The following is a 24,864-nucleotide window of genomic DNA, read 5'->3' as shown; positions in this document are numbered from 1 at the left end:
CAAAAAACGCACTACTGCTGGAATCTGATCCCTGGCCCAGGAACTCCCTATGCCGAGGGACAGCCAAAAAGGAAAAAAGGGGAAAAAAAGAAAGAAAAAAAAAATTAACAATGGAGGTCCTGTTGCGGCTCAGTGGTAATGAACCCAACTAGTATTCATGAGGACATGGGTTCGATCCCTGGCCTCGCTCAGTGTGTTAAGGATCCAGCCATGAGCTGTGGTGGAGGCCAGCAGCTGCCACTCAGATTCAACCTCCTAGCCTGGGAACTTCCAAATGGCTGGGGTGCGGCCCTAAAAACACACACAAAAAATTAACGATGCCGAAGGTTTAATTTCTATTCATAGGAATAAGCCTGGCAGTAGGTACTGGGGAGGGAGGCAGGCTATGAAGACACCCTCAGCCTTCTCCCCACCCCTGCTCAAGGGGTGGAAACCTGTTCTTCCAGCTGGCCTCCCTGCCCCCCCCCCACCCCAAGCTCTGACAGATCTCTGAGAGAATGTAAACCAAACACGACAGTGGGCAAGAACAGGAAGGGAAGACAGGGGCCAAGCATCCTGGGAAATGCACCCTCCACAGAAAAGGACAGGTTTCCCACCCAACCAGAGTCTGAGTAGAAAGTGTGTATCTAGGTATCTTGCCTCTGGGCCTAGAGGCTGGCCAACCCCTTCACTGCTCAGAGCCTGCCTGTTTCCTGACTTGGAGGGAGGGCACAGACCTCTTTAGGAAGTTGCTGCATGTAACGGCGGTGGGTTAGGGGAAAAAGCCCACACCGGTGTTTTGGTTTTTTTTATTTTTTAATTCTTTTTCTTTTTTGGCCACTCCACAGCATACAGTGGCATTTGGCATTCCTGGGCCAGGGATCAGATCCGAGCTGCAGTTGGGACCTAAGTCGCCCCGTTTTTTTTGGTTTGTTTTTGTCTTTTTAGGGCTGCACCAGCAGCATGTGGAAGTTCCCAGGCTAGGGGTCAAATTGGAGCTACAGCTGCCAGCCACAGCTACAACCACAGCCACAGCCACAGCAATGTCAGATCCAAGCCACACCTGTGACCTACACCACAGCTCCCAGCAACGCTGGATCCTTAACCCATTGAGTGAGGCCAGGGATCGAACACATGTCCTCATGGATGCTACTCAGGTTTGTTACTGCTGAGCCATGATGGGAACACCTAAGCCACATTGTTTAAGCACACTGTGTCCTCACTGCCCAAATTCCCTGAAAATCACAACCCATCTTTGGAGAGTTTTTCCCCTTCATCAGGCCTTGAACAAGGAGATACTATCCCTAAATAATGAAGAAAGATCCTTCTCAGTGATGATGGGAGGGGGGGAAGGGTGGAAGAAATCCACCCCAAGATACAAACTGTGTTAGGGAAGGAGATGGGAAGAAGTAATTAGTTTCAGCAACTTACTTAATTCCAAGTCCATCCTTTTCTCGAAATATCAGGGGAACTCTGAGAGCTTCTCTCTGCACGTACTCATAGTTGAAATCTATTTGGATATTGGAATGAACATAGGATGGTTAAGTCATGAAGGAGCAGATGAACCAGGATCCATTGGTTAGGGGGGGAAGAAAAATGAAGGGAGAAAGGAAAAGGGTTATACTTGATAACAGGCACCAGCTGCAAGGGCAGGAGCTCCAGAAAATGAGAGGAACTGGATTAGGCAAAGCCCAAGAGAAGCCATGCCAACAACCAGCTCCACTGCCTACTCAGTCTTTCCCTGCATGCCCCACAGGTCAGAACTTGTCAATGAACAGCCCAAGGCCGGGGAGGGAGATTCCTGAAAGAGCCACAGAAAGAGCGCATCACTGCAAAAGAGGGACCAACAGAGAACCACGTCCCAAGCTGAGCTCAGAGAGTAAAGGAACTGCCACCTGGGAGGCTCTGAAGCCTGAGAGGAAGCAGGGAGGAGGGTTCTCATTGTAGCCGAGCATCAGGGAAGATCTTATTGTAATATCCTGCGTAGTGAAGGGGAGGGGGAAAAGCTGGTTTCCCTGGAAACTGTGTATTTGGTGCCAAAATAACTAGGGAACTGGGCACAGCTTTGTTGTCTTAATAGTGAAATTCTGCTGCAGCCATCACAACACTTGCTTCAGCTGGTTCACCGAAAGGGCTGCTCCCCAGGTGAAGGCTTTGTGAAGGGGGCAGAGTGAAGCCTAAAGAAAATTCACAGAGCAGTTTTCCATCTAGATGACGCTTGTAGATCCGCAGCATCCTTATCAAAAGTCTGTTTCTATCCTCCTCGATTTATAAGAGTAGGGGATCTGACCCAACCATATCCGCAAATATGGAGGTGGGAAGGTGGAAATAAATCCTCACTTCCCCAAATCCTCAGGTACCTGAAGCAATTCACAAGGGCACCAGCCCTCCCTGGCCAGTCACAAGGGAGAGAGATGAGATACCACCCCTCAAACCCCATGGAAACAGTTCACCGGGGTAGCTGGGGGGGGGGGGGGCAAGGAAACTCTGCTCAAAGGAGAGAGAGAGAACAAAACCGGAGCTGGGGAAAGCCCTGACCTTAGCAGCCCAGATCCCCAGGGGCTCCCAGTGAATGGGGATTCCTAAGGATTTAAAGGCAGAGAAGTTTAAGAAGCTTCTATTTTGAATCCAGGCTAAGGGCTCCTTCTGTTTCTCAGCTCCTCCCTCGAGTTTTGGGACAAGATCTGAATGAACAACCAAAAAAACCCTGGAGCCCTCTCCTTTGAAAGGAACCGGGACAGCGGACTTAAGGCATCTCCCTTGCTGGAAACCTTCTCCCATTACACACACACACACACACACACACACACACACACACTCTCTCTCTCTCTCTCTCTCTCTCTCTCTCTCTCTCTCTCTCTCTCCACCCCCAGCGTTAGCTTCAACTTCCTCAAATGAGCCTGAGAAAACACTCTGAGATCCTGGGCAGAGAATTCCTCACCAACAACCAGGAAGAGTTGCATACTGTTTTATCCTACAATCTGCCAAATGACTCAATAAAAATGGGGAAGAAAGGAGAGGAATTAAAATCCCATTTGTGCAAAGGAAACTTAAAGGTAGTTGAGACTAGACCCCTGGACTGTCTGCCTCCACAGGCAAGACTCTTAAGACCTGAAGGCTGGAAGACATTTCTTCTTCCCTCCCCCACCACGACCCCTAAACACAGAAGCCTGGCGCTCCAGGAAGCAATGGGCACAAAAGAGAAACTTCAAAAATGCAAAGCCAGGAAGGTCTCTTCTAGGGTCTAACCCCACAGCCCCAGCCAATCATCCAGAACCTAGAGGCGGGAAGTGCTTCCCCAGTTATCAGCTCACTGAAGGATGAAAGGGTTTTCCAAGGGGAGAGGGGGATAAACAAAATAGAAACAGAGCAATATGAAGGAAACCCAAATATCCGAGGGAGAAAAAAATGAACTCACAAACACCAGGAGAGCACAGGGAGATGCCTATGTAGGCAGGGGCAAACCCAAAGCCCCAACCCCACAGGCAGCCAGAGGCCTTGCAGGCCTACAAACCAAAGCAGAGCACCACCTCCAGGTCTGGAAGACACCCCCAGACATCTTGCTAGTACCAGGGTCAGGGAGAAAGTCAGGCCTTGAAAGGTCTCAGGCTGGAATGACATCCCCCAAATCCAGAGGCTTCTTAGACTTCTGCTCTAAACTGTCAGGGCCCACAAGGGGGACAGAGCTCTCAAGGCCTCAGGCCTGGGAAGAGACCCTGTTTCCCAAGTGTTCACCTCCAAATACCAGGGGACGCCTGAAGCCTGAGGGGGGCCAACCCTCTTACACCACAGCCCCCACTTCAAACCGTCAGGATTGCAAGGCTAAAGGCTTCAGGTTTAAGTGGAAGCTCCAGCCAACTTTGAGCTCACCCGCCCTGCTCCCAGGGCCCACGAAGCGATGGGGACCTGCAGACCCCATCTGCAGAAGGCGGAACTCAATAACCCGGGGCGTCCCCAGCGCCAGGTCCTAACTTCAGGGTCCGAAATGGTACCGGGTTTGGGAGGCTTCAGTCCCTGTGGGGGCCCTCACCCCAATGCCCCTGGGGTGCCCCAAACCCGCTCCAGCCAGGCGGCCGCATCTCGTGCAGCGCAAGGAGCTGGGCCGGCTCCAGTAGGGGTAGAACGCAGCGCATCCGCCCTCCCTCGGTCCGCCAGTCTGTCCCCAGGTCCCTTGGTCCGCCGGCCCCCTGGCTCTGCCCACCCTAGGGCTGGTGGTGGGCGCGGGCAGGGCCTAGGCCCACGCCCGGCCCCCGTTCCCGCCTGCCCTCCTCCCTCGCCACCCCACCCCACCCCCCCCAGTGCTCGGCCTCGTTTCGTCACCGGATCCCCTGGAATGGGGGACGCGGGCGCGAAATACGAACCCAGCCACCGGCAGCTCCCTCCCCACGTGCGCTCGGACCGCAGCGCGGAGGAGGGCCCAAGGAGGGGCGCCTCACCTTTGCCCTCCATGGCGTGCACGAAGTCCCCCTGGTACAGCTGGCTGCGCAGCTTCTCCTCCAGGCTGAAGCCGCGGACGCTGACGATCTCCTCCACGTCCGATAAGTCCTCGTTCTCGTCGTATCTCTGGCGGTCAATCGGGCGCTGCGGGGACCCAAACCAAAGAGCCCAGGACATTATTGGGGGAACTGGGGGTCGCCTTTCATCCTGGGCCCAGATCGAACAGGTGCAGGAGCCGCGCGCCCCCTGCACCCCACCTTTGCGACCGGAGCAACTTTGCGCAAATGCCCAAGATGCTGAAAATCAGGATACTGAGAGGGGCCCGCACCCCCAGGGTCAGGCTGCTCCCAATACAGGGCACTTCCCCTCCTGCATCTTTGGAGGCCATGGAAGGGATATCTGGGGACTTCGCCTCCTCCCCCCCACCCCGAGAGGTGTTGAGTTTTGCCCACTCGGCCGAGAGCCTGGTTATGTAACCCGCGAGGGGGGCTCCGCGCACGGGCTGGCGGGGCATTTGTAGGCCCCGGGAGGAGCCGCCACAGCGCCCGGCTCGGCGCTAACAGCAGCCCTGGCGGCCGCGGCCGCAGAGCCGGGAAGCCGGAACCCGGCGCCGGCGGCATTTCTAAGACTGGAGCCGCCCCCGAGCTACCGGGGAAGCTGGAAAGCTGAAATGGAAGGACTGAGACCCCAGCCGCCCCCGCCGACCGCCCGCCAGTGCAAGAAGAAGAGGTGGGAGGAGGGGTTCCGGGCTTGGGAAGGGGAGAGGCAGACGGCCCGCCACAAAGCTCCCATCGGAGACCCCAAAACGCACCAGCAGCTGCCTCATCTCCCCACAAGCGCGCGCGCACACTCACTTCCTAAGGAGACTCCCCCACCACTCCCCGCATCCCCTGCCTCCTCCCTCCACCGCCGAGCGCCCGGCCTCTCAGCCCCCCAGAATCCGGGCGAACCCCGAGCCCGCTTAACCCCCCTCCACGCCTTCCCCCGCTACCATCTCCCCACTTAAGTGTCTGAGACTCTGAGCCTCACAAGGGACTGGAGGAGTAAGCTGCTTGCTTCCTTTTGCATGCAATTTATTATTTTTTTCCGGTCCTCTTGCAAAATATAGAAAAGGAAAGAAAAGGCAGCAAGAAACAACAACAAAAAAATAGATCTATCATATACCAGATACAGATTTGGGGAAAAAAAAAAAAAAGCTACACACCAATCTTCTTCCAGAGTCTTTCTCTGCCTCCATTTTTTTAGGAGAGTTCACCAATTAATTGTCAACACTCCTGCCCCCTGCATTTTGGCGGAGGGGGGAAGGAGGGAAGACCAAAGAAAACAAGCCAAAAAATAAATAAATAAAGCAAGCCAGAGCCGAGATCTACAAAGTTTTGCACCAACACTTAAGCAGATCCGTTTGCAAAGTCCTAGGAAACCATTTTCAGCAGTTGTGTGGGGGGGGAGGCGTCGACGTCATAATCCCCGGAACGTAAACATTGTTGCCGATCGCGCTCGGAGCCCGCGGCCCGGCTAGTGGTGGTGGGGGCACTCCTCCCGGGATGGGGGGGGGGGCGGGGGCGGCGGCCAGAGGAGGCGTGGGGAGGGGAGGGCGCCCGGGAGGCACCGGGCGCCGTTAGCGCCCTGGCATCGCTGTTTTGTTGTTGGGTCACGAGTGCGCCTCTGCACGCAGGCGCCGCCGCCGCCCGGGAGTTGTGTGCAGAGCTGACTTTTGGAAGGGCTGAGTTGCAGGCGGCGGGCGCATCCCGGAGATGGCGGGGCAGGGAGGGAGGGAGAGAGGAGGGGGTAGGGAGGGAGGTGCAGATTTGCACGGCTGGCCTCAGCGGGAGGCGCGGAAATGCAAGCCGAGCTTGCTGGCGTGAAAGCCTCCAGGGTCTGGCACCCCCAAAAACGACCTCCCACCTCAATCCCTTCCCCCATTGCCCTTGGCCCCCCCGGGTTAACCCTCTTCCTTTTCCTTCATTTCACCCCACCCCGTTACCTACGTGGCCGACCCAAACTGAAAGCATTTCGTGTATATATAATTTTTTTTCTTTGCTGCCACTTTTTGGGGGGTCTTCTCCAGGCCCCCATAAGCGGACCTGCTCGATGGAGGAGGCATTTGGGGGCTCAGGAAGAAATTAGCGCAGCTCCAAACCTGTACGGACTGCACAACTTAAACTCCAGGACTCAATGATAAGGATCCACATACACACAGGTACAGAAATACAGCCAGAGCAGAGCCTTTTCAGACCCGAGCTGACCGGAAGACATTGCCTTTCATTCATTCATTCTGCCCGCGTCTGTGGAGACCTTTACTAGGCGACAAGCCCTGGAGCAGAAGTTGGACTTTTTTTAAAGGTCCCTGCGCTCGCCAAGAGGAGGAAATAGATGCTCAGGAGTGAACTACCGAGAGAATCGGATCTGGCGCCTCCTAACGCAGCTGGCAGACATGCGAAGGGTAAGCCCTTATTGGCTGTTTACAGGAGAAAAGTCGGTGGAAAGGTGCAAGGCGCTGGGATGGGGCATGGGGAACTTTGGGCTCCCCTTGATTAATCCTACAGCGCTGCTTAACAGAGGTATGGGCACCCTCTGGACGTATATGGAGTATCGTTAGAGCTGGATATGCTTCCCTGCCCACAAACCTAGTTCTCTGGTTCGGGTTCCCCAAAACTGGAACCCTGAATGTGTTGTCCTGTAAGTCCGTCAAGAACAACAGTCAGGTCGACTTTGATTGTGAGAAAAGCTGGCCCTAACTTCTAGCCCAACTAGGCCCTGCTCTTGGGGGTAAGATCCGGATGAGGTGGCATGGCCCCAGGGCTACAATAAAGGAACATTTTACCTGCTCAGAGCAGGCTTTGCACGAAAAACTTCCCATACTTTAAATTTTGCTTCTATCGTGAATCCTGTGGGATAGTTGGAGCACATCATTTTGCAAATGGGAAACTGAAGCTCCGAGAAATTTTGAACCTGGATAATTGCTGTAACCCTCATATCCTCCCCATGTCAACACAGTAATCAGACAGACTTGTGGAGAGGAAGTGGCTTCCCCAGCAGAGATCAGATGTGAACCGTCAGCTCAGAATTGGTCACCTTCAGAGACAGCTTACCCCTCACATTGAAGTTTTCTGTCCTGTCTTTCTGTGTGTGTGTGTGTGTGTGTGTGTGTTAACCCACCCTTTGAAGTTTGTCTTAATCCAAGTCCACGAGCTGACAAACATTAAAATTTTTTCCAGGCTGATATTGCCCACCTTGGCTTAGTGGGAGTAAGGAAGGTTTTGCCTTCAGCCTGTGCCAAGAACCAGGGACCGTTTTATTTGCTTCTCACTTTCTCACCAGAACCCTTTAAGGGACACAGCCTTGTTATTCCTCATTTTGCAGATAAAGAAACAGAAAGGGAAAGCCAGTCACTCAAGATCACACAGCTTGTGAGGGAGGTTGCTGGGGCTCAAACTGGAGCCTCCTGGCTGTGCCATCACATCCTTTTTTGGATGTTGACCATCTTCGCTGCTCCGACGGAATGAGATAAACATATTCAAAGGAGGATGCGGTGGGCTGGAAGGTCATGCGTTAAGGGCAGTAAAGCAAAACTGGGAAATAAAACACTAGATCTCCATTCTCCTTTCCTCCCAGAGACCCTTTTCTGTCTCCCCATGTGGTCTCATGGTGTCCCCAAAAGCTGGTGTCAGGAAAAGACCTGATGGCAAACACATTGGTGTAAAAACTAAGTCCATATATCACCCCAGTGGGGAGTTCCTGGGCTGTCAGAGTGAGAAGGGGTTGAGTAGTCACCTAATTTAATCCCCTCCCTTTACAAACCGCCAGGAAACCACAGACCAGAGCGAAGAATGGGCCAGCCGGGGGGGTTTGTTCCCCCTTTGACGCCCCCAGAATGCCTACCCTGCCGCCTAGTCCTAAGTGGTCACTCCATAAATGTTGGGCCCTTGATGGATCACCTTCCCCAGCAATATTTGCATTTTCCCTTTATCAGTAATTGGCAGATGAAAGGCTTTGTCCTCCTGTTGAAAGAATTCCAGGCATTTGCTCAAAGTGGGGGGAGGAGGTTATTTTGGGCCAAAGGAGGAGGGACCGAGACCCCTGAGCTCCTTCCTTGGGTAAATGTCCCAGAGAATGGTCGGTAGGTGAGAGAGGGGAGGGAAGTTTAAGGTGACTACTCAGGAGAGTTTGGTTGTTTTGTTTTGTTTTCTTGCAGGAAAAAAAGACTGGGCCTGTTGTATTTGAAACATAACAATAATGACTTCCCGGACCCTCTTGCTCATTCTTAAAAAAGGCCCAGTCAGATCCTGGCTGTTTTGGCCTATTCATTCATTTCTTCATTCATCAAAGGTTGATTGAGCAGAGAAGATAGAAAACCCAGCTCCGATTGTAGACTTCCTCTGGGCTGGGCAGGGGGTGAGCCACCCGCTTCCCAAGGAATTTAGGAAGGGCTGATACTGGAGGGAAGCCCCAGAATCCAAGATTTTCCAGCTGTTAGAAACTGAAGCTGCCATATTCATGTATAATTATACTAGCTCCTGATTTTTGAGAACTTACTTTGTCTCTGAGCAAAGCCTCTCACATTTGCTCTCTCTCTGAACCTCATCAAAGTTCTATGAGGGGGGTTCTGTAATTGCCCACTTTTATAGCTCAGTCTCAAAGAGAGGTCAAGTAGGAGTTCCTGTCCTGGTGCAGCAGAAACAATCCAACTAGGAACCATGAGGTTTCGGGTTCGATCCCTGGTCTCACTCAGAGGGTTAAGGATCCTGCGTTGCCGTGAGCTGTGGTGTGGGTAGCAGACGCGGCTCAGATCCCGAGTTGCTGTGGCTGTGGTGTAGGCCAGCAGCTATAGCTCTGATTAGCCCCCTAGCCTGGGAATCTCCATATACCTCAGGAGGGCGGCCCTAAAAATACAAAACAAACAAACAAAAAGAGAGGGGTCAAGTAACTTGCCCACCTTTTAGGGCTATGAAATAGCAAAGACAGGATTTGAACCCAGGGCTTTTAGAGCCCACATGCTTTACCACTATGCCTCCCTGCAGGGCTGTCCTTTAGAACAGGATGGTGGAACTGTTCTGTCTGTGCAGTCTAGTATAAACATGCGGCTATTGAGCATTTGAAATGTGAGTCATGGGATTAAAGAAATGAATATCGAATTTCAAAGTAAATTTATTCGTCTTTTTTAAAAATAGATCTATTAACATAGGACACTTGTGGAGTTCCCATCATGGCACAGCAGGAACAAATCCTACTAGGAACCATGAGGTTTCAGGTTTGATCCCTGGCCTCGCTCAGTGGGTTAAGGATCCGGCATTGCTGTGAGCTGTGGTGTAGGTCACAGACTTGGCTCGGATCTGGCATTGCTGTGGCTCTGGCATAGGCAGACGGCCACAGCTCCGATTAGACCCCTAGCCTGAGAACCTTCATATGCCACAGGTGCAGCCCTAAAAGGTCAAAAGACCAAAAAAAAATTAAAAAATAAGATAGGACACTTGTGAGAGATATATTCGGGCAGGCAAAGAAGTTCTGCCTAATTTTAAGTAAATTTAAATTATGTAAAATATATATTATATATATGAAATAACTGTATGAATTTAAATAACCATAACATATAAATTTAAGTAACCGTGTATAGTTTCATGGACAGTGCAACCTTGGAGTGTTTTCCAGAATTTGTCTTATGGGGAGGAGGCCAGGGACATCTGCAGAGGTTTTCTGGAAGGGGCCATCTGGTACCATGTAAAAGTCTGGAATGTCAGCCCTTAAAGCACCTACTCTGAGTGCCTGCCAAGAGTATGGCACTGTAGACATCTGAGGGTGCCAACTGGATATGAAATTGTCCTGCCTGCCCGGATCTGACAAACTTCTCAAGGGCTGATAATTGGCAATGGGGCAGGAAGCCTTAGATGATGGATAACCACTTCCTGGTATATATCTTAGCCTCATACACAAAGATGTGATCCATTGTAGCCCCGTTTGCAATAGGAGAAGACTGAAAATAACCTGAAAGTTGGGGAACTGATTAAATGATTAGTGGACAATTTGTCTGCCCAATGATATGCTATCAAATCATTAAAAAATAAGATTGCTCTAGGAGTTCCCACTATGGCACAGCGGGTTAAGGATCCAGCTCTGGTTCAGATCCCTGGCCTACCCAGGAACTGCCCTATGCTGCCAGTGCAGAAAAAAATAAATAAATAAGTAAATAAGATAGCTCTGTATATACTTATGTAAAATGATTTCATGATATCCTTAAATTAAAACCAAAAAAGGTGGGGAAAAAAACCCAGGGTACAGAATACTAATACTAAATTCTGATGACCATTTATGTAAACCAAAGGGGACATATTTATATCTATATATATTTTTGAGATGCACAGAGTTTTCTTTAGAACGAAATATAATTCTAAAATGGGAAAAGAGAAGAAAACTTTTTCTTTGGTACAGTGTGAAATTCTTACCGTATGTATGCATTAGTGCTGCCTGATTTTGAACTGTATAGTTTAATTTCATTGTATATGTTGCAGTACCTTTTGAATTTTATACCATGTAGATGTATTACCTACTCAAAATTGAATTTCATTTTAATTGTGCCTTTTGAGCCTGGAAGATTCAAAATCAGGCAAATCTAAACCAAATAAGTATTGTTCAGTTATACGTACATAGTGATAAAGCATAAATAAATGCAAAGGAATGATTAACACAAAACGCAAGAAAAAGTTCAACTCTGGTGAAGGGAATATGAACCATCAGAGATACCGGTAATTTTCTGTTTCTTAATCTAGATGGCAGACACCTGAGTGCAATTCTTTACGCATCCTTAAATATTTTATAAATTCTGCTGTATTTATAAAATGTTCCACTATTTAAAAATTGTTTTAAAATTGCTTTCTTTCTCCCTCAGCCCCAGTTTCTCCCCCCGCCATGCTCCCATCCCCAGAAAACTTAGCAAATCTCTTGGGTATCCTCCCAGAAATTTCTGGTTTATGCTCTTACAAACAACTACATATATTTTATTTTATTATTGTGTCACACAAATATACACACTGTCCTTCCCCTTCCTTTTTCACTTAATGTGATCTTGGAGTTCTTTCCATATACTAACTGTAGAAGTGCCTCGTTCTAAAATATTATTTAAGGATGAACTGAAGCTGAATATTGTGATACAGAAAAATTCAAGATCAGCTAAGAAACAAAAGTCACAGAGTAACATATATGTCATGATCCCATTTATTTTATTTTATTTTATTTTTTGGGGGGGGGTCTTTTTGCCTTTTCTAGGGCCGCTCCCCTGGCATATGGAGGTTCCCAGGCCAGGGGTTGAATCGGAGCTATAGCCGACAACCTACACCAGAACCACAGCGATGCCAGATCCGAGCCGTGTCTGCAACCTACACCACAGCTCATGGCAACGCCGGATCCTTAACCCACTTAGCAAGGCCAGGGATCGAACCCGAAACGTCATGGTTCCTAGTCGGATTCGTTAACCACTGCGCCACGATGGGAACTCCATGATCCCATTTATTTTAAAACAAGCTATATAAAAATGTGCAAAAGCAAAAGAAAGAGAGAGACTGGAATCCAGCAGCAAACCATTCTTTGATGAGTTCTAAGGAGAGGAGACAATTTTGAAGGGATTATATAGAGTCTGCAGACTCTATATGCAGATATATATTATCTCCATTTTTAACAACCCTTGTGCCCTTTTAAGTTTATCCAATATTTCAAACATAAAGGCATAGGAAATAAATACAATAAATAAATATGGCGAAGACTTGTGTATCCAGCACCTACCTTTGCCAAACCTTAGAGTTTTGCCATATTTTTATGTTACTTTTGCAATTTAAAAAGTTTGGGGAGTTCCCGTTGTGGCGCAGCGGAAACGAATCCGACTAGGAACTCTGAGGTTGTGGATTCCATCCCTGGCCTCAATCAGTGGGTTAAGGATCCAGCATTGCTGTGGGCTGTGGTGTAGGTCACAGACGCGGCTTGGATCTGGCGTGGCTGCGGCGTAGGCAGGTGGCTACAGCTCTGATTAGACCCCTGGCCTGGGAACCTCCATATGCCACGGGTGCAGCCCTAGAAAGACAAAAAGAAAAAAAAAATTTTGGGGGGGGGGGACAACAGACCACACTCTTACAGTTTTGAAGTGATTGTAGTTCCCATAGATTTTGCTGTTTGTTTGTTTGGGGGTTTGTTTTGTTTTGCTCCTCAGTTCCTACATGTTGAAGGAGCTGAGTAAGAGCAGAGTTACATATAGCCTGAGTGTCAGGCTTTGGTCACTTTAGGAAGACAGGTTTACCTCTATAGTTGTGCATATTCTTCTCTCTCTTCCTGTGTGAGGATTGGCAGGAACCTTGGAAATAACAGGTGAGTTAATCAAGGGGTTAACACCAGGAAGAGAGTCATAAAAGTTCAAAGATACTTTCAAAACTTGCATCTCTGGATTGATGGACAAGTGTGGTAACCAATGGAAATCAAAATGCAAGCATTACTTCATCATGCTAAATTGTCATTGGTTGCCAATCTCCTGAAGGCTGGACAGCCTGGCTGGCAGTTAACCCTTTCAGGGAAGATCATGCCCTTTACATTGATTTTATTTTGAAAGATGAAGCAGGGACAGATGAAAAGCCCAGAAAGGTCCCCAGGCCTTCAAGTGCCACCTTTGGTTCTCACGCCAGAAAAAGAGTTTCGCCTTGCAAAAGAATACCCAGGGGCAAATCTCCTGGAGAAAACTTGTGAACTTTAAAACGTGGAATCAGCTGAACTTGCTTAGTAAGAGCAGAGGGGAGGAGAGAAGTTTGACTCACTTTTTGTGCTGTCAGAACAGAGACCAGTGTTGAGGACGCTTCCATTAATCTTACAGAGCGATCAGTCACTGAGAGGATTGAATTGCATTTCCTGCCCAAAGATGCAGAGACAGATGACCTTTGCAGCAGCCCTCAGACCCCCAGTTCACAGCTGGAGAGAGGATGTGTCAGCGTTTACTTTGGGTCTTACCCTGCCCTTTGTTAAAAATTCAAACTCTTTGTGTTCAGACTGCTGCAAGGGTTTTTGTAGTTGTTGATGCTGCTGATTTTTTTTTTTTTTAAACCTCCCACATCTCGCAGCTTCTGAGAAACAAACTCTCTATTTGGCAGAAGATGATATCTGGAGGTACCCCAGAAAGGGAACCAGAATAGACACAAGGGAATTTTGAGAGGCCTTTTGGTTTTCATTATGGCCTCTTCCTGGGCTCCCTGCATGCAGCAAGCTAAACTGGATAGAGCCAGAAATCCAGCAAAACTAATAATAATGCTTCATGTATACTTGGCTCTATTACAAAAAAGCTTTTACATGTGTTACCTCATGTGAAAAGAACTGCTAGAACAGAAGCACTGACGTAAAGAAACACTAAATTTCCAAATGTAGTGAGCTACATGACCTTGGACAAAGTTCAGACTGAGCCTCGGTTATCCCATCTGTGAAATGGGAGTCAGGATCTTGAATGAATAAGAGTGAACCTGAAGGCTGCCTGAGCCAGTGTTCTGTAACAGGGTGGTCGGTAATGATGTATTTTTGTTAAAATAAAGGCATCCGCCTGGACTTCATAACCCTAACTACTTGTGGAATGGAGACATTTAGTTTTCCCCCAAGAGGAAGGCTGCCTGAGGTAGGTGGAACAGCTCGCCTTTTCTCTCTAACATTCTTTCTCTCCCTAACAGGTCTCCTTCAAAGTCTGAACACGCTGAGCTATTTTGAGGTCTTTGATTAAACCTCCTTTCTCTCCTCTAGACCTTTGCCTGTGCTGGTCCCTCCACTCAGAGCACTCGATCCTGCCAGCCCTTCCCCTCGCCACAGCTCTTACTTATCCTCCTGCAACCAGCTTAGATATCTTCTCTTTCCTGCTCCCCTCATAATGCTTATCACACTTTTTTTTCTTTTTTTTTTTTTTCCCATAACAGCCACACCTGCAGCATATGGAAGATCCCAGGCTAGGGGGCGAATCTGAGCTACAGCTGCTGGCTTATGCCACAGCTTGCAGCCACACCGGATCGTTAACCCACTGAGTGAAGCCAGGGTTTGAACCCACATCCTCATGGAGACAGTGTTGAGTCCTTAACCCACTGAGCCATAAAGGGAACTTGTATCACATTATTTTATTGACCCTGAGCCCTGGGAGGGCAGGAATCCTGTCTTTCTCATTCATTGATGTATCTTCGAGCTAGCACAGTGTCAACACCTATTCTAAAAGTGTCGAGTTCCCGTCGTGGCACAGTGGTTAACGAATCCGACCAGGAACCATGAGGTGGTGGGTTCGATCCCTGGCCTTGCTCAGTGGGTTAAGGATCCGGCGTTGCTATGAGATGTGGTGTAGGTTGCAGACTCGGCTCAGTTCCCACATTGCTGTGGCTCTGGTGTAGGCCGGAGGCTACAGCTCCTATTCGACCCCTAGCCTGGGAACCTCCATATGCTGCAGGAAGCGGCCCTAGAAAAGGCAAAAAGACAAAAAAAAATTTTTAAATTAAAAAAAATAAAAGTCTCTAAAGGAAGTTCAGCACCCCTACCATGACCCACCTAGTCCCTAAATTCCTCCCCTTCTAGGAAGCTAGGAATAAAAGTGCTAAGATTTTCTCCTTTCCTAAGCCACCACATTGTAACACCCTTTGCAGGTAGAGTCAGTGACTTTTTAACCCTTCTTGAAATGACAGTATTCACCAGTTATTTTTTTACTTCTTTTTTTTTTTAATGGCTTCACCTATGGCATATGGAAGTTCCCGGGCCAGGGGTTAAATCTAAGCCACAGCTGCAACCTACACTGAACTGAGGCAACACCAAATCCTTTATAATTCACTGTGCCAGGCCAGAAGATCATCAATTAAGCTCTTGCCTCTGCAGCAATTGGAGCCACTGCAGTTGGGTTCTTAACCCACTTTCCCCCAGTGAATACTCCACTAATTATTAAATACCTCCAAGGTCAGTTCCCATCGTGGCTCAGTGGAAATGAATCTGACTAGCATCCATGAGGATGCAGGTTCGATCCCCGGCCCTGCTCAGTGCGTTAAGGATCCAGTGTTGCTGTGAGCTGTGGTGTAGGTCACAGACTCAGCTTGGATCTGGCATTGCTGTGGTTCTGGCGTAGGCCGGCGGCTACAGCTCCAATTTCTCTCCTAGCCTGGGAACCTCCATATTCCGCAGGTATGGCCCTAAAAAGACAAAAAAAAAAAATTTTTAAATGCCTCCTAGATTCATACACAGGTCTTTCTAGGAAACTATCCTTTTCTCCTCAAAGCACCTATTCAGGGCTGGAAACAGGACTTTCATCCTGGTGAGGCTAGGATGCTCTGAAATGATATGGACTATTGGCTCTTATCCCCAGCATGTAAAGAGTAGTCTTGCCCATTGCAAATTGAGAACAGGTGAGTTTGCCCAGTTTGACCTTAGTACAAAACCATTTCTCATCTAGAATACTTCTCACAATTATAATAAAATGCTCATGTATTAATAGTCTAACATCTGTCTCTCTCATTCAAAGAAGTCGCTGAAAAAAAAGACCAAAAAAAAAAGTCTCTGACATGGACCTTGGTCTTGCTCACTGCTTGTCCTCAGCCCCTAGGGCCTGGTTCATAAAATACATTCAGCAAACAGTTCATTGAAAGAATGAATGAATTCATTCCACAAATTCCAAAATATGTCTTTTCAGCTTGATCAACTAAACCTTAAAGTGTACCTCTTTGAAGAAGATGCAGAGTTCTAAGACGACCTCTTGAGATCCAGCAGACAAGGTGGGGGAAACGGTGCTCTACAGCCTCCTGGCTCCAAAGTCCAGGCTCTTCTTCACTGTATTCCAGACCGCCTATGGTTTCTGGGCTTATGAGATCTTCAGGGCAGAAACTGAGCTGCAGGGCCACGCAGGGGCAGGGGACCAGCTGCCATTGCCCGCAGCTGAAGCAGGGGCAGGCGCTTCCTGCCAGCCCCAAACCCCAGATCCTCACAGTCTCCAACATCCCTCAAGATAATGAGGCTTTGGCTCAATAGTTAACAAATCCGACTAGGAATTATGAGGTCGAGGGTTCAATCCCTGGCCTTGCTCAATGGGTTAAGGATCTGGCGTTGCCGTGAACTGTGGTATAGGTTTCAGATGCAGCTCGTATCCCAAGTTGCTGTGGTGTCGGCAGGCGGCTACAGCTCCAATTCGACCTCTAGCCTGGGAACCTTCATATGCCACGGGAGCGGCCCAAGAAATGGCAAAAAGACCAAAAAAAAGATAATGAGGCTTTCACATGAGTTTGGCTTTAAGGGGCAGAGCTGGGCTGGAGGCTAGATACTCTGGGTCTCCCAGTTTGATGACTGCAGGCTAGAAACCAAGGGAGGAAGGGGGGGCAGGGCTCAGGGCCAGGTGTGAGGACCTCTGAGCCACCAACAGTCCCTAAAAGACCTTGGCGGTGTCCTTTCTGCTCCTGATCTCTGGAGTCAATTGGTCAGCCTGAGCCTTGACTCCAGTCTCAGCATCTGCCTCTCGCCTGGGGACCATGCTTAACAGACACATGAGTACAGCTTAACAGACACATGAGTACAGCTTTGACCCAGTGACCTGGGTCTTTTTACCAGCCTGCCAGGTAAATTGGAAGAAACTCTTGGAAGAAAGCTTGAAAGTCTCCCCCACAGCCCTTGGTAAGAACACAGCAAACAGTGATTGGCAGGATGGGTTATTGCATTTTTCCAGAGTCTTGACTTAGCCTGTGAGCTGTGTGCCTTTGGGGAAAATTACTTCACCTCTCTGAATCTTACTATCATATGTGTGATGGGATTTGAGGGGGGATGAAATGAGATCATGGAAATCCCAGTCATCACACTGTTTCCCTTTTTTTGTTTCCATTTTCTCTGTACTTTTTGTTTGGGGAAGTTTTTTGGGGTTGGGGGTTGGCCACACCCACAGCATGTGGAAGTCTCTAGCCGGAGAATTGAACCTGCATCACAGCTGTGACAATTCTGGATCCTTAACCCTTTGTGCCTCCAAGGGACTCCCCATTTTCTCTGTAGCAGTGGTCATCACCTACATATATTTCTTTATTTTTATTTTTTCTCCTCCCATAGTGATGTCCACTCTGCAAGGCAAAGATTTTATTCTGTTCTGTTTGTCTCTGTACTCCCAGCCCCTCTAACAAAGCTTGGCAGGGGTAGGTTCTCAGTCAATATTTGTTGAATAAATGAATGGATGGATGTAAATGATTAGTACTCAGTAAATGCCTCTTAATGGTAGCGATCATTAATTTGCCATTGTGATTAAGAACTCAGTCTCTGGAATCCAGTTGAAAGCAAGGTGATTGAGGCTGGGGAAGTTTGGCCCCATGATAGAAAGTTAGGCCCTCCAGCTGAGAAATCCTGCTTGCACATTTACTAGCTAGCTGTGTGATCTAGAGCAAGTGATTTCACCTTTCAAAGACTGTTTCCTTATATGTAAAATGGAGGTAATGGAGTTCCCAATTGTGGCTCATTAGTAATGAACCCAACTAGTACATGAGAACTTGGGTTCAATTCCTGGCCCAACTCACTGGATTAAGGATCCAATGTTGCCATGAGCTGCAGTGTAGGTCGCAGACGTGGCTCGGATCTGGTGTTAATGTTGGCTGGCAGCTGCAGCTCCAATTCAACTTCTGAGCACTTTGGAGTTCCCTTGTGGGTGCAGAAGGTTAATGATATAGCACTGTCACTGCAGTGGCTCGGGTTGCTCCTGTGGCTCGAGTTCAGTGCCTGGCCCTGGAACTTCCACATGCCATGGGCATGGCCAAAAACAAAAACAAAATACAGTTGCTAAGCACTTAAAATAGGTAAGGGTCCAGCAAGCTCACCTAATGTTTTTTAACATTTATCTGTGAGTTCCTCAAAGAAAGGGTTGTGTTTACATTGCCATGATCTTCCCCAGTAGACTCTAAATAATGTAAAAACATGCTGGAAAAATTACACAGCTTGAACATGAATGAGAACATAGAAGAGCTATTAAAATGATAATACATACAATGTACCAGGTGTGTTGGGTGCTGAAGATCAGGCAGTGAGCTGAAACAAGCACGGTGGTCACGACTTTCAGGCTCGTGAAGCTGAGCAAAGGAGAGACTGTACCAGCAGTTGTGAAGATAGAGGGAACACAGCAACTGCTAAGTGGATCACAGCAGAGCGATATACAGGCTATGATACATATAATGTGGGTTGGGGGAAGAGGGGGTTGACCTGGCCTGGGGTTGAGGGGGGAGGTCAGGGAGCTGTTTCAAGGAAGTGAAGCACAGAGCTGAGCTCTGAGGAAAGAGCCAGGCTGAGTGTGGGGGAAGTGTTCTCAGCAGAAAAAATAGCAGATGCAAAGGCCTTGTGATAGGGGAGCACATATGCTAAAGGAACTGAAAAAAGGCCCATATGACCCAAAATAGTGAACCGAGGGTGGGGGTTAGGAATGGAATAAACTGGAAAAATATGTAGGCACTTTAAGAACGATTTGGGCTGGAATTTCCGTTGTGGCTCAGCAGGTTAAGAACCCAACATAGTGTCCATGAGGACGAGGGTTCGATCTCAGCCTTGCTCAGTGGGATAAGGATCCAGCATTGCCACAAGCTTCTGTGTAGGTGGCAGACATAGCTCAGATCCTGCATTGCCATGGCTATGGTGTAGGCCTGCAGCTGCAGCTCTGATTCAACCCCTAGCCTGGGAATGTCCATATACTGCAGGTTTGGTCCTTTAAAAAAAAAAAACTAAAAACTAATTGGGCAGTATCTGGAAAAGCTGAAGGAGTGTATAACCTATAATCCAACAATTCCATGCTAGGAACATTCCAGAGAAACAGACACAAGTGTACCAGGAAGCATGAACAAGAATGGTAATCCTGACCAACATTATATGCAATCTCAGAAAACTTGAAACAGGAGTTCCCAACTGTGGCATAGGTCACAGCCGGGACTCCGATCCCTGGCCTGGGAACTTCCACATGCCACACCGTGGCCGAAGGGAAAAAAAGGAAATAAAAAGAAAACTTGAAACAACTCAAATTTCATCAGCAAGTGTGTGGATTCTTGCAGAATATATCGTTCTTGGGTTCCTCGGAAGGCAGAGTCTGAATCAAAACTTTGTGCTGGGAGTTCCAGTTGTGGCTTAGCGGTAATTAATCCAACTAATAACCATGAAGGTACAGGTCTGATCCCTGGCCTTGCTCACTGGGTTAAGGATCTGGCACTGATCTGATCCCTGGCTTAGGAACTCCATATGCCTCAGGGCAGCCAAAAAAAGAAAAAGAACATTTCACAAATATGCATGTTATCCTTATGTAGGGGCCATGCCAATCTTTGAATTGTTTCAACTTTAATAGATTGAAGTGAGCACTTGATTTTGTTCTTTTTTTTTTTTTTTGGTCTTTTTGCCTTTTCTGGGGCTGCTCCTGCGGCATATGGAGGTTCCCAGGCTAGGGGTCGAATCAGAGCTGTAGCCACCGGTCTATGCCACAGCCACGCAACTCCGGATCCAAGCCACATCTGAGACCTACACCACAGCTCACGGCAACACCAGATCCTTAACCCATTGAGCAAGGCCAGGGATCGAACCCACAACCTTGTTGTTCCTAGTCGGATTCATTAACCACTGCGCCGTGACGGGAAATCCAATGAAATTTTTTTTTTTTTTCTTTTTAGGCCGCATTCACAACATATGGAGGTTCCCAGGCTAGGGGTTGAATCAGAGCCATAGCTGCCAGCTACAGCCACAGCCACAGCAATGCCAGATCCAAGCTGCATCTGCGACCTACAACACAGCTCACAGCAACGCCAGATCCTTAACCCACTGATGGAGGCCAGAGGTTGAACCTGCCCCCTCATGGTTCCTAGTCAGATTGGTTTCTTCTGTGCCAGGAGGGGAACGCCGATTTTGTTTTTAATTGTGGCAAAATACATAGAAAGTGGGATTTCCCATTTTAATCATTTTTAAGTGTACAGTCAGTTGAGGAGCATGAAGTCCATTCACATTGTTGTGCAACTATCACCACCATCCAACTCCAAAACTTAGTTAGCTGGGCCTCCTATAATTAAATGCCATAGCCTGAGTGGCTTAAACAACATTTATTTCTCACAGTTCTGGAGGCTGGGAAGTCCAAGGTCAAGGTGCCATCAGATTCAGTTCTCAGTGGTGACCGACCCACCTTGGTTTGTAGGTAACACCAGATCCTTAACCCACTGAATGAGGCCTGGGATCGAACTTGTGTTCTCATGGATACTAGTCAGATTCGTTTCCACTGAGCCATGACAGGCACTCCACCGCCTTCTCTCTTGTGCTCATACAGCCTTTCCCCTTCCTCCTCTCATAAGGGCAGGAATCCCATCATAGTGATCCCATTCCAATGACCTAATCTAGACCTAATCATCTGCCAAGGTTCTGTCACTTTGGGCTTCAACATAAGAAGAACTTGAGGAGGACACAAACATTCAACCCCAAACAATCCCAAATAGAAACTCTATACCTAATGAATAAATAAATCCTCTAGGAAGTTCCCTTGTTGCGCAGTAGGTTAAGAATCCAGCATTGTCACTACTCTGGCTCAAGTCACCGCTGTGGCATAAATTCCATCCCTGGCCTGGGAACTTCTGCATCCTGCATTTAAAAAATACATATGCGGAGTTCCCATCGTGGTGCAGTGGTTAACGAATCAGACTAGGAACCATGAGGTTGCGGGTTTGATCCCTGGCCTTGCTCAGTGGGTTAAGGATCTGGCGTTGCTGTAAGCTGTGATGTAGGTTGCAGATGCGGCTCGGATCCCGCGTTGCTGTGGTTCTGGTGTAGGCCAGTGACTACAGCTCCTGATTCGACCCCTAGCCTGGGAACCTCCATATGCCTTGGGGGAGCGGCTCAAGAAAAGGCAAAAAAAGACCAAAAAAAAAAGCATTGTCTGAATTTTTATAAGACAAGATTATACAGAAGTCCAGGCAAGGGGTTATACCAAGGAAGGAAACCAAATCCTTTATTTATAGCTGGAAACCTCAAGCTAAATGGGAGGGTGAGTAGCCTATTAGAGGCTCCCAGCTCATTGCCAGCAGTGCCAGAGTTAGGACCACCGAGCTGCTGCCTTCTTGCCCAGTGTGTGAATGAAGGAACAACTGCCGTAGGGAAACAGCAGTAATCAGACAACAGGCATTGACTGAGTATGTGCTCCAGACAAGCTCCTTTCTGGGTGCCCAGGGGCTGGACAGGCAGGTAAGTGATGAGGGAGTCTACCTGACCTTCAAATAGCTAGGAGTTCCCAGGTGAGAAGATAAGACTGGGAAAGGTACGTGGCAGTACAAGGTGATAAGGGGCCACTCTGCACTCTGAACACACCCACGTTATAGCCTTATCTTTGTGGGTTAGGGTTATTTATTGACAGGCCGTTGTAGCAGGAAGACTGGGGGCTCCTTGAGGGTATTCATTGAGTCAGGTACTTATTGTGTTTAATAAACATTGAATGGCATAAAGGAAGGACTCATTGAATGTTGCACCCTCCCCATTTCTGACCTACCTCCATGCTGAGACTGAATCCTGGGCACTAAAGCCCAGAGGCCAAGTGGGCTGTCCAGACCATCATCATCCATCCATCCATCCATTCAACAAGCATTTACCAAGGATATTAGGTAAAGATATAGTGAAGATATAGCAGTGACCAAGGCATGGGAGGGTTTTTCTCATTTGCACACTTTCTAGTGGAGGAGAGGGCCAATATATAAGTAAACAAGTTAAAAAGTGTAAACAGGTGTTCCCTGGGGGCCAAGAGATTAGGGATCCAGCATTGTCACTGCTGTGGTACAGGTTTGATCCTTGGCCTGGGAACTTCTGCATGGCTCAGGTGCAGCCAAAAAAACCCCATAGCCTAACAGCAACAAAATGGTAACATTAAGTGCTTCTGTTGACATCAAGTAAATCCAGGGGATATGAGCAATGGGAGTGGTGGGTGGGCTGAATGTATCAGTGAAAGATCTCTCTGAGAAGGTGACATTTAAGTTAAAGTCATTTGAGGGAAGAAGCAGGAGTTCCCTGGTGGTGCAGGGGGTTAAGGATCTGGTGGTGTCACTGCTGTGGCATGGATTTGATCCCTGGCCCAGGTAATTTTACATGCCATGGACGCAGCCAGGGGAAAAAAAAAAAAAAAGAGTAGACAAGAATACCTGAGAGAGAAGAAGATGTGACAACGAAAGCAGAGGTTGAACTGATGGGCTTTGAAGAACCAGGGGCTATAAGCCAAGGAGAATTAGGCAGCCACTAGAAGCTGAAAAAGGCAAGGAAATGGATTTCTCGTCAGAGCTTCTCAGTTTATTAACCACTGAGCCACAAAGAGAACATTTATATTTTTTAAGTCACCAAATTTGTGTAATTTGTTACAGCAGCAGTGGGAAAATACCACAACCAGAGAAGGAGCAGGGTCAGATTCGTTTTAGAAAGATTTTTTTGGTTGCTCTTACAGAATGGCTTTTGGAGGATCAAGAGTAGAAGCATGGATTTCAGTGGTTAGCAAATCCGACTAGGAATCATGAGGTTTCGGGTTTGATCCCTGGCCTCGCTCAGTGGGTTAAGGATCCGGCATTGCCATGAGCTATGGTGTAGGTCGCAGAGGTGGCTCGGATCCCGTGTTGCTGTGTTCTGGCGTGGGCTGGCGGCTACAGCTTGGATTGGACCCCTAGCCTGGGAACCTCCATATGTCGTGGGAGCAGCCCAAGAAATGGCAAGAAGACCAAAAAAAAAAAAAAGAGTAGAAGCAGAGACATCAGGGAGCAGGTTACTGCAGACTTTTAGGCTAGCGATGATGGTGGTCTGGATAAGATGGAAAAGGTGATGCTGGGGAGAAACGTTCAGATTTTAAGACAACATTAAAGAATACAGCTGACTGATGGGTTTTCTGATGGATTAGTTGTGATGGGAAAAGGGCACAGTGAAGGGAAGCAAGGACTCAGGGGTGACTCCTAGGGTGATCAGCACTCCAGTTTCCCCCACCTTCTCCAGAGCCCCTGGAGAGAACCAGAGACCATGTTGCACTTGACAGGCTGTTTCTGGGACACTGGGCATTTCTATGTGATTAGGCAGGAATGGTTCTCTGGGAAATAAATGCCCTCAGTCTGAAAGGCTTTTACCAGCCAGGGACGGGGATTAAAGGCAGCGGGGGCTGAGGAGAAATTCCAAGGTCAGGAGACAGCTAAGCATGGAGACTTTTAATCTAAACCTTAAACATTTTTATTTTTCACTCCCTGAACCCAGGGTGTCACTTTAAATACGTGTTTAGCAACATTGGCTGTTCTATTTTTCTTTTTAATTATACAAAGAGAAATCCTGGAAACGGCTCAGCCCCCAGGCTGGGGGAGGCAAGAGAAGTTTGGCAGCAGTTGGAGGCAGAGACACGGACTAAAAACCTAGTGGCTTGAGGTCCTTTTGAAGGAGCTTGGCGACTACCCTGAACTTGGTGTGAGGAGCCCTGACTCAGGGTTTCTAAAAGGAGACTGACAGTCACCAGCTTAGAACAGAGAGGACAGATGGGCATGTCTGCAAGATAAAAATATCATCAGCACTGCTCCTGTACCTTGAGTTTATTCCCAGGCCTCTGTCCTCTTCCTTCGTTTCCTTCTCTGAGCAGAAAACAGCTAACTAAATTATTCATTCATGTTTTTGGGTACTCCCTGCTGCATGCCAGGCACCAGGTTCATCAGCTGTTTCTTTTTCTTTTCTTTTTTTTTTCTTTTTCTTTTTTCTTTTTAGGGCCACACCTGAAGCATATGGAAGTTCCTGGGCTGGGGTTGAATCAGAGCTGCAGCTGCTGGGCTGCGCCACAGCCACAGCAACGGGGGATCCGAGTCACATCTTTAACCTATGCCACACCTTGCAGTGACGCCAGATCCTTAACCTACTAAACAAGGCCAGGAATTGAACCTGCATCTTAATGGATACTAGTCAGGTTCTTAACCCACTGAGCCACAATGGGAACTCCTCATTCAACTGTTTCTATGGGTTACCTTGTTTTATGCAGGGAACTATTCCGTGAGTAGATACCCATAGATATCATTATCCCCATTTTATAGATGGGGAATCTGAGACTTAGAGAGATTAAATATAACTCCACCTCCCCAGTGTTGGGCCTGGGTTATTTGTCCTTAAATCCATTCCTGGCCCTACCTCTGCTTTGCTCTGTATTGTATGGAGTCTGTAGGGTGCCAGATCAACTGGCTTCCTGTACAGGTCAACCAGTGGCCAGCTGTGTTAGGAACTTGGTGGGTGGGAGGGAAAGAGAAGCCATTTCTCCCTCTCTCTGCCTCTGGTAACCTTTCCAGCAGCAGCTACAGTTTTTATGTCTCCACCTCCCAGCAGACAGGCCCACTGGGGGGGTCCAGCTTCTGTCTGGTGATGCCAGTCCTTCCTGGGTACCAGAAACACCCCCTCCTCCCTCGGTTCCTCCAACCCCAGCATGGGTGGTGACACTCCTGCTGTTGCTAATCTGCAGGG

At 48.2% G+C, this 24,864-nt stretch overlaps 1 protein-coding gene, 1 long non-coding RNA gene and 1 pseudogene across 7 annotated transcripts in view; 1 reads left to right on the top strand and 2 right to left on the bottom strand.

Moving 5' to 3' along the window:
* Positions 1 to 6,066, bottom strand: part of KDM2B (lysine demethylase 2B) — a 143,750-nt gene extending 137,684 nt beyond the window's left edge. For 2 of the 6 annotated variants that reach the window (XM_047761661.1, XM_047761662.1), the window contains exons 1-3: positions 5,621 to 5,942; positions 4,416 to 4,560; positions 1,411 to 1,489 (exon numbers count right to left, since the gene is read on the bottom strand). In XM_047761661.1, the coding sequence (XP_047617617.1) occupies positions 1,411 to 1,489; positions 4,416 to 4,560; positions 5,621 to 5,653 (257 nt within the window). In that variant the 5' untranslated portion in view covers positions 5,654 to 5,942. Of the gene's footprint in view, positions 1 to 1,410; positions 1,490 to 4,415; positions 4,561 to 5,227; positions 5,267 to 5,620 lie in introns of those variants that run through there. The other 4 variants (XM_047761667.1, XM_047761666.1, XM_047761663.1 and 1 more) reach the window with 4 other exon arrangements.
* A 141-nt stretch (positions 6,067 to 6,207) lies between these two features.
* On the top strand, positions 6,208 to 16,453 carry LOC125116449 (uncharacterized). Its single transcript, XR_007132325.1, has 3 exons — positions 6,208 to 6,859; positions 13,968 to 14,047; positions 16,079 to 16,453. It is a non-coding gene; the product is annotated as an uncharacterized LOC125116449 (long non-coding RNA).
* Positions 16,454 to 19,646: 3,193 nt separating this feature from the next.
* Positions 19,647 to 19,747, bottom strand: LOC125117110 (uncharacterized; annotated as a pseudogene).
* Between the last annotated feature and the right edge of the window lie 5,117 nt (positions 19,748 to 24,864).

Source organism: Phacochoerus africanus, chromosome 15 (assembly GCF_016906955.1).
Source record: "Phacochoerus africanus isolate WHEZ1 chromosome 15, ROS_Pafr_v1, whole genome shotgun sequence".
Classification (NCBI taxonomy): domain Eukaryota; kingdom Metazoa; phylum Chordata; class Mammalia; order Artiodactyla; family Suidae; genus Phacochoerus; species Phacochoerus africanus.
The sequence above is the reverse complement of the archived record's forward strand: the minus strand, read 5'-3'. Positions and strand labels throughout refer to the sequence as shown.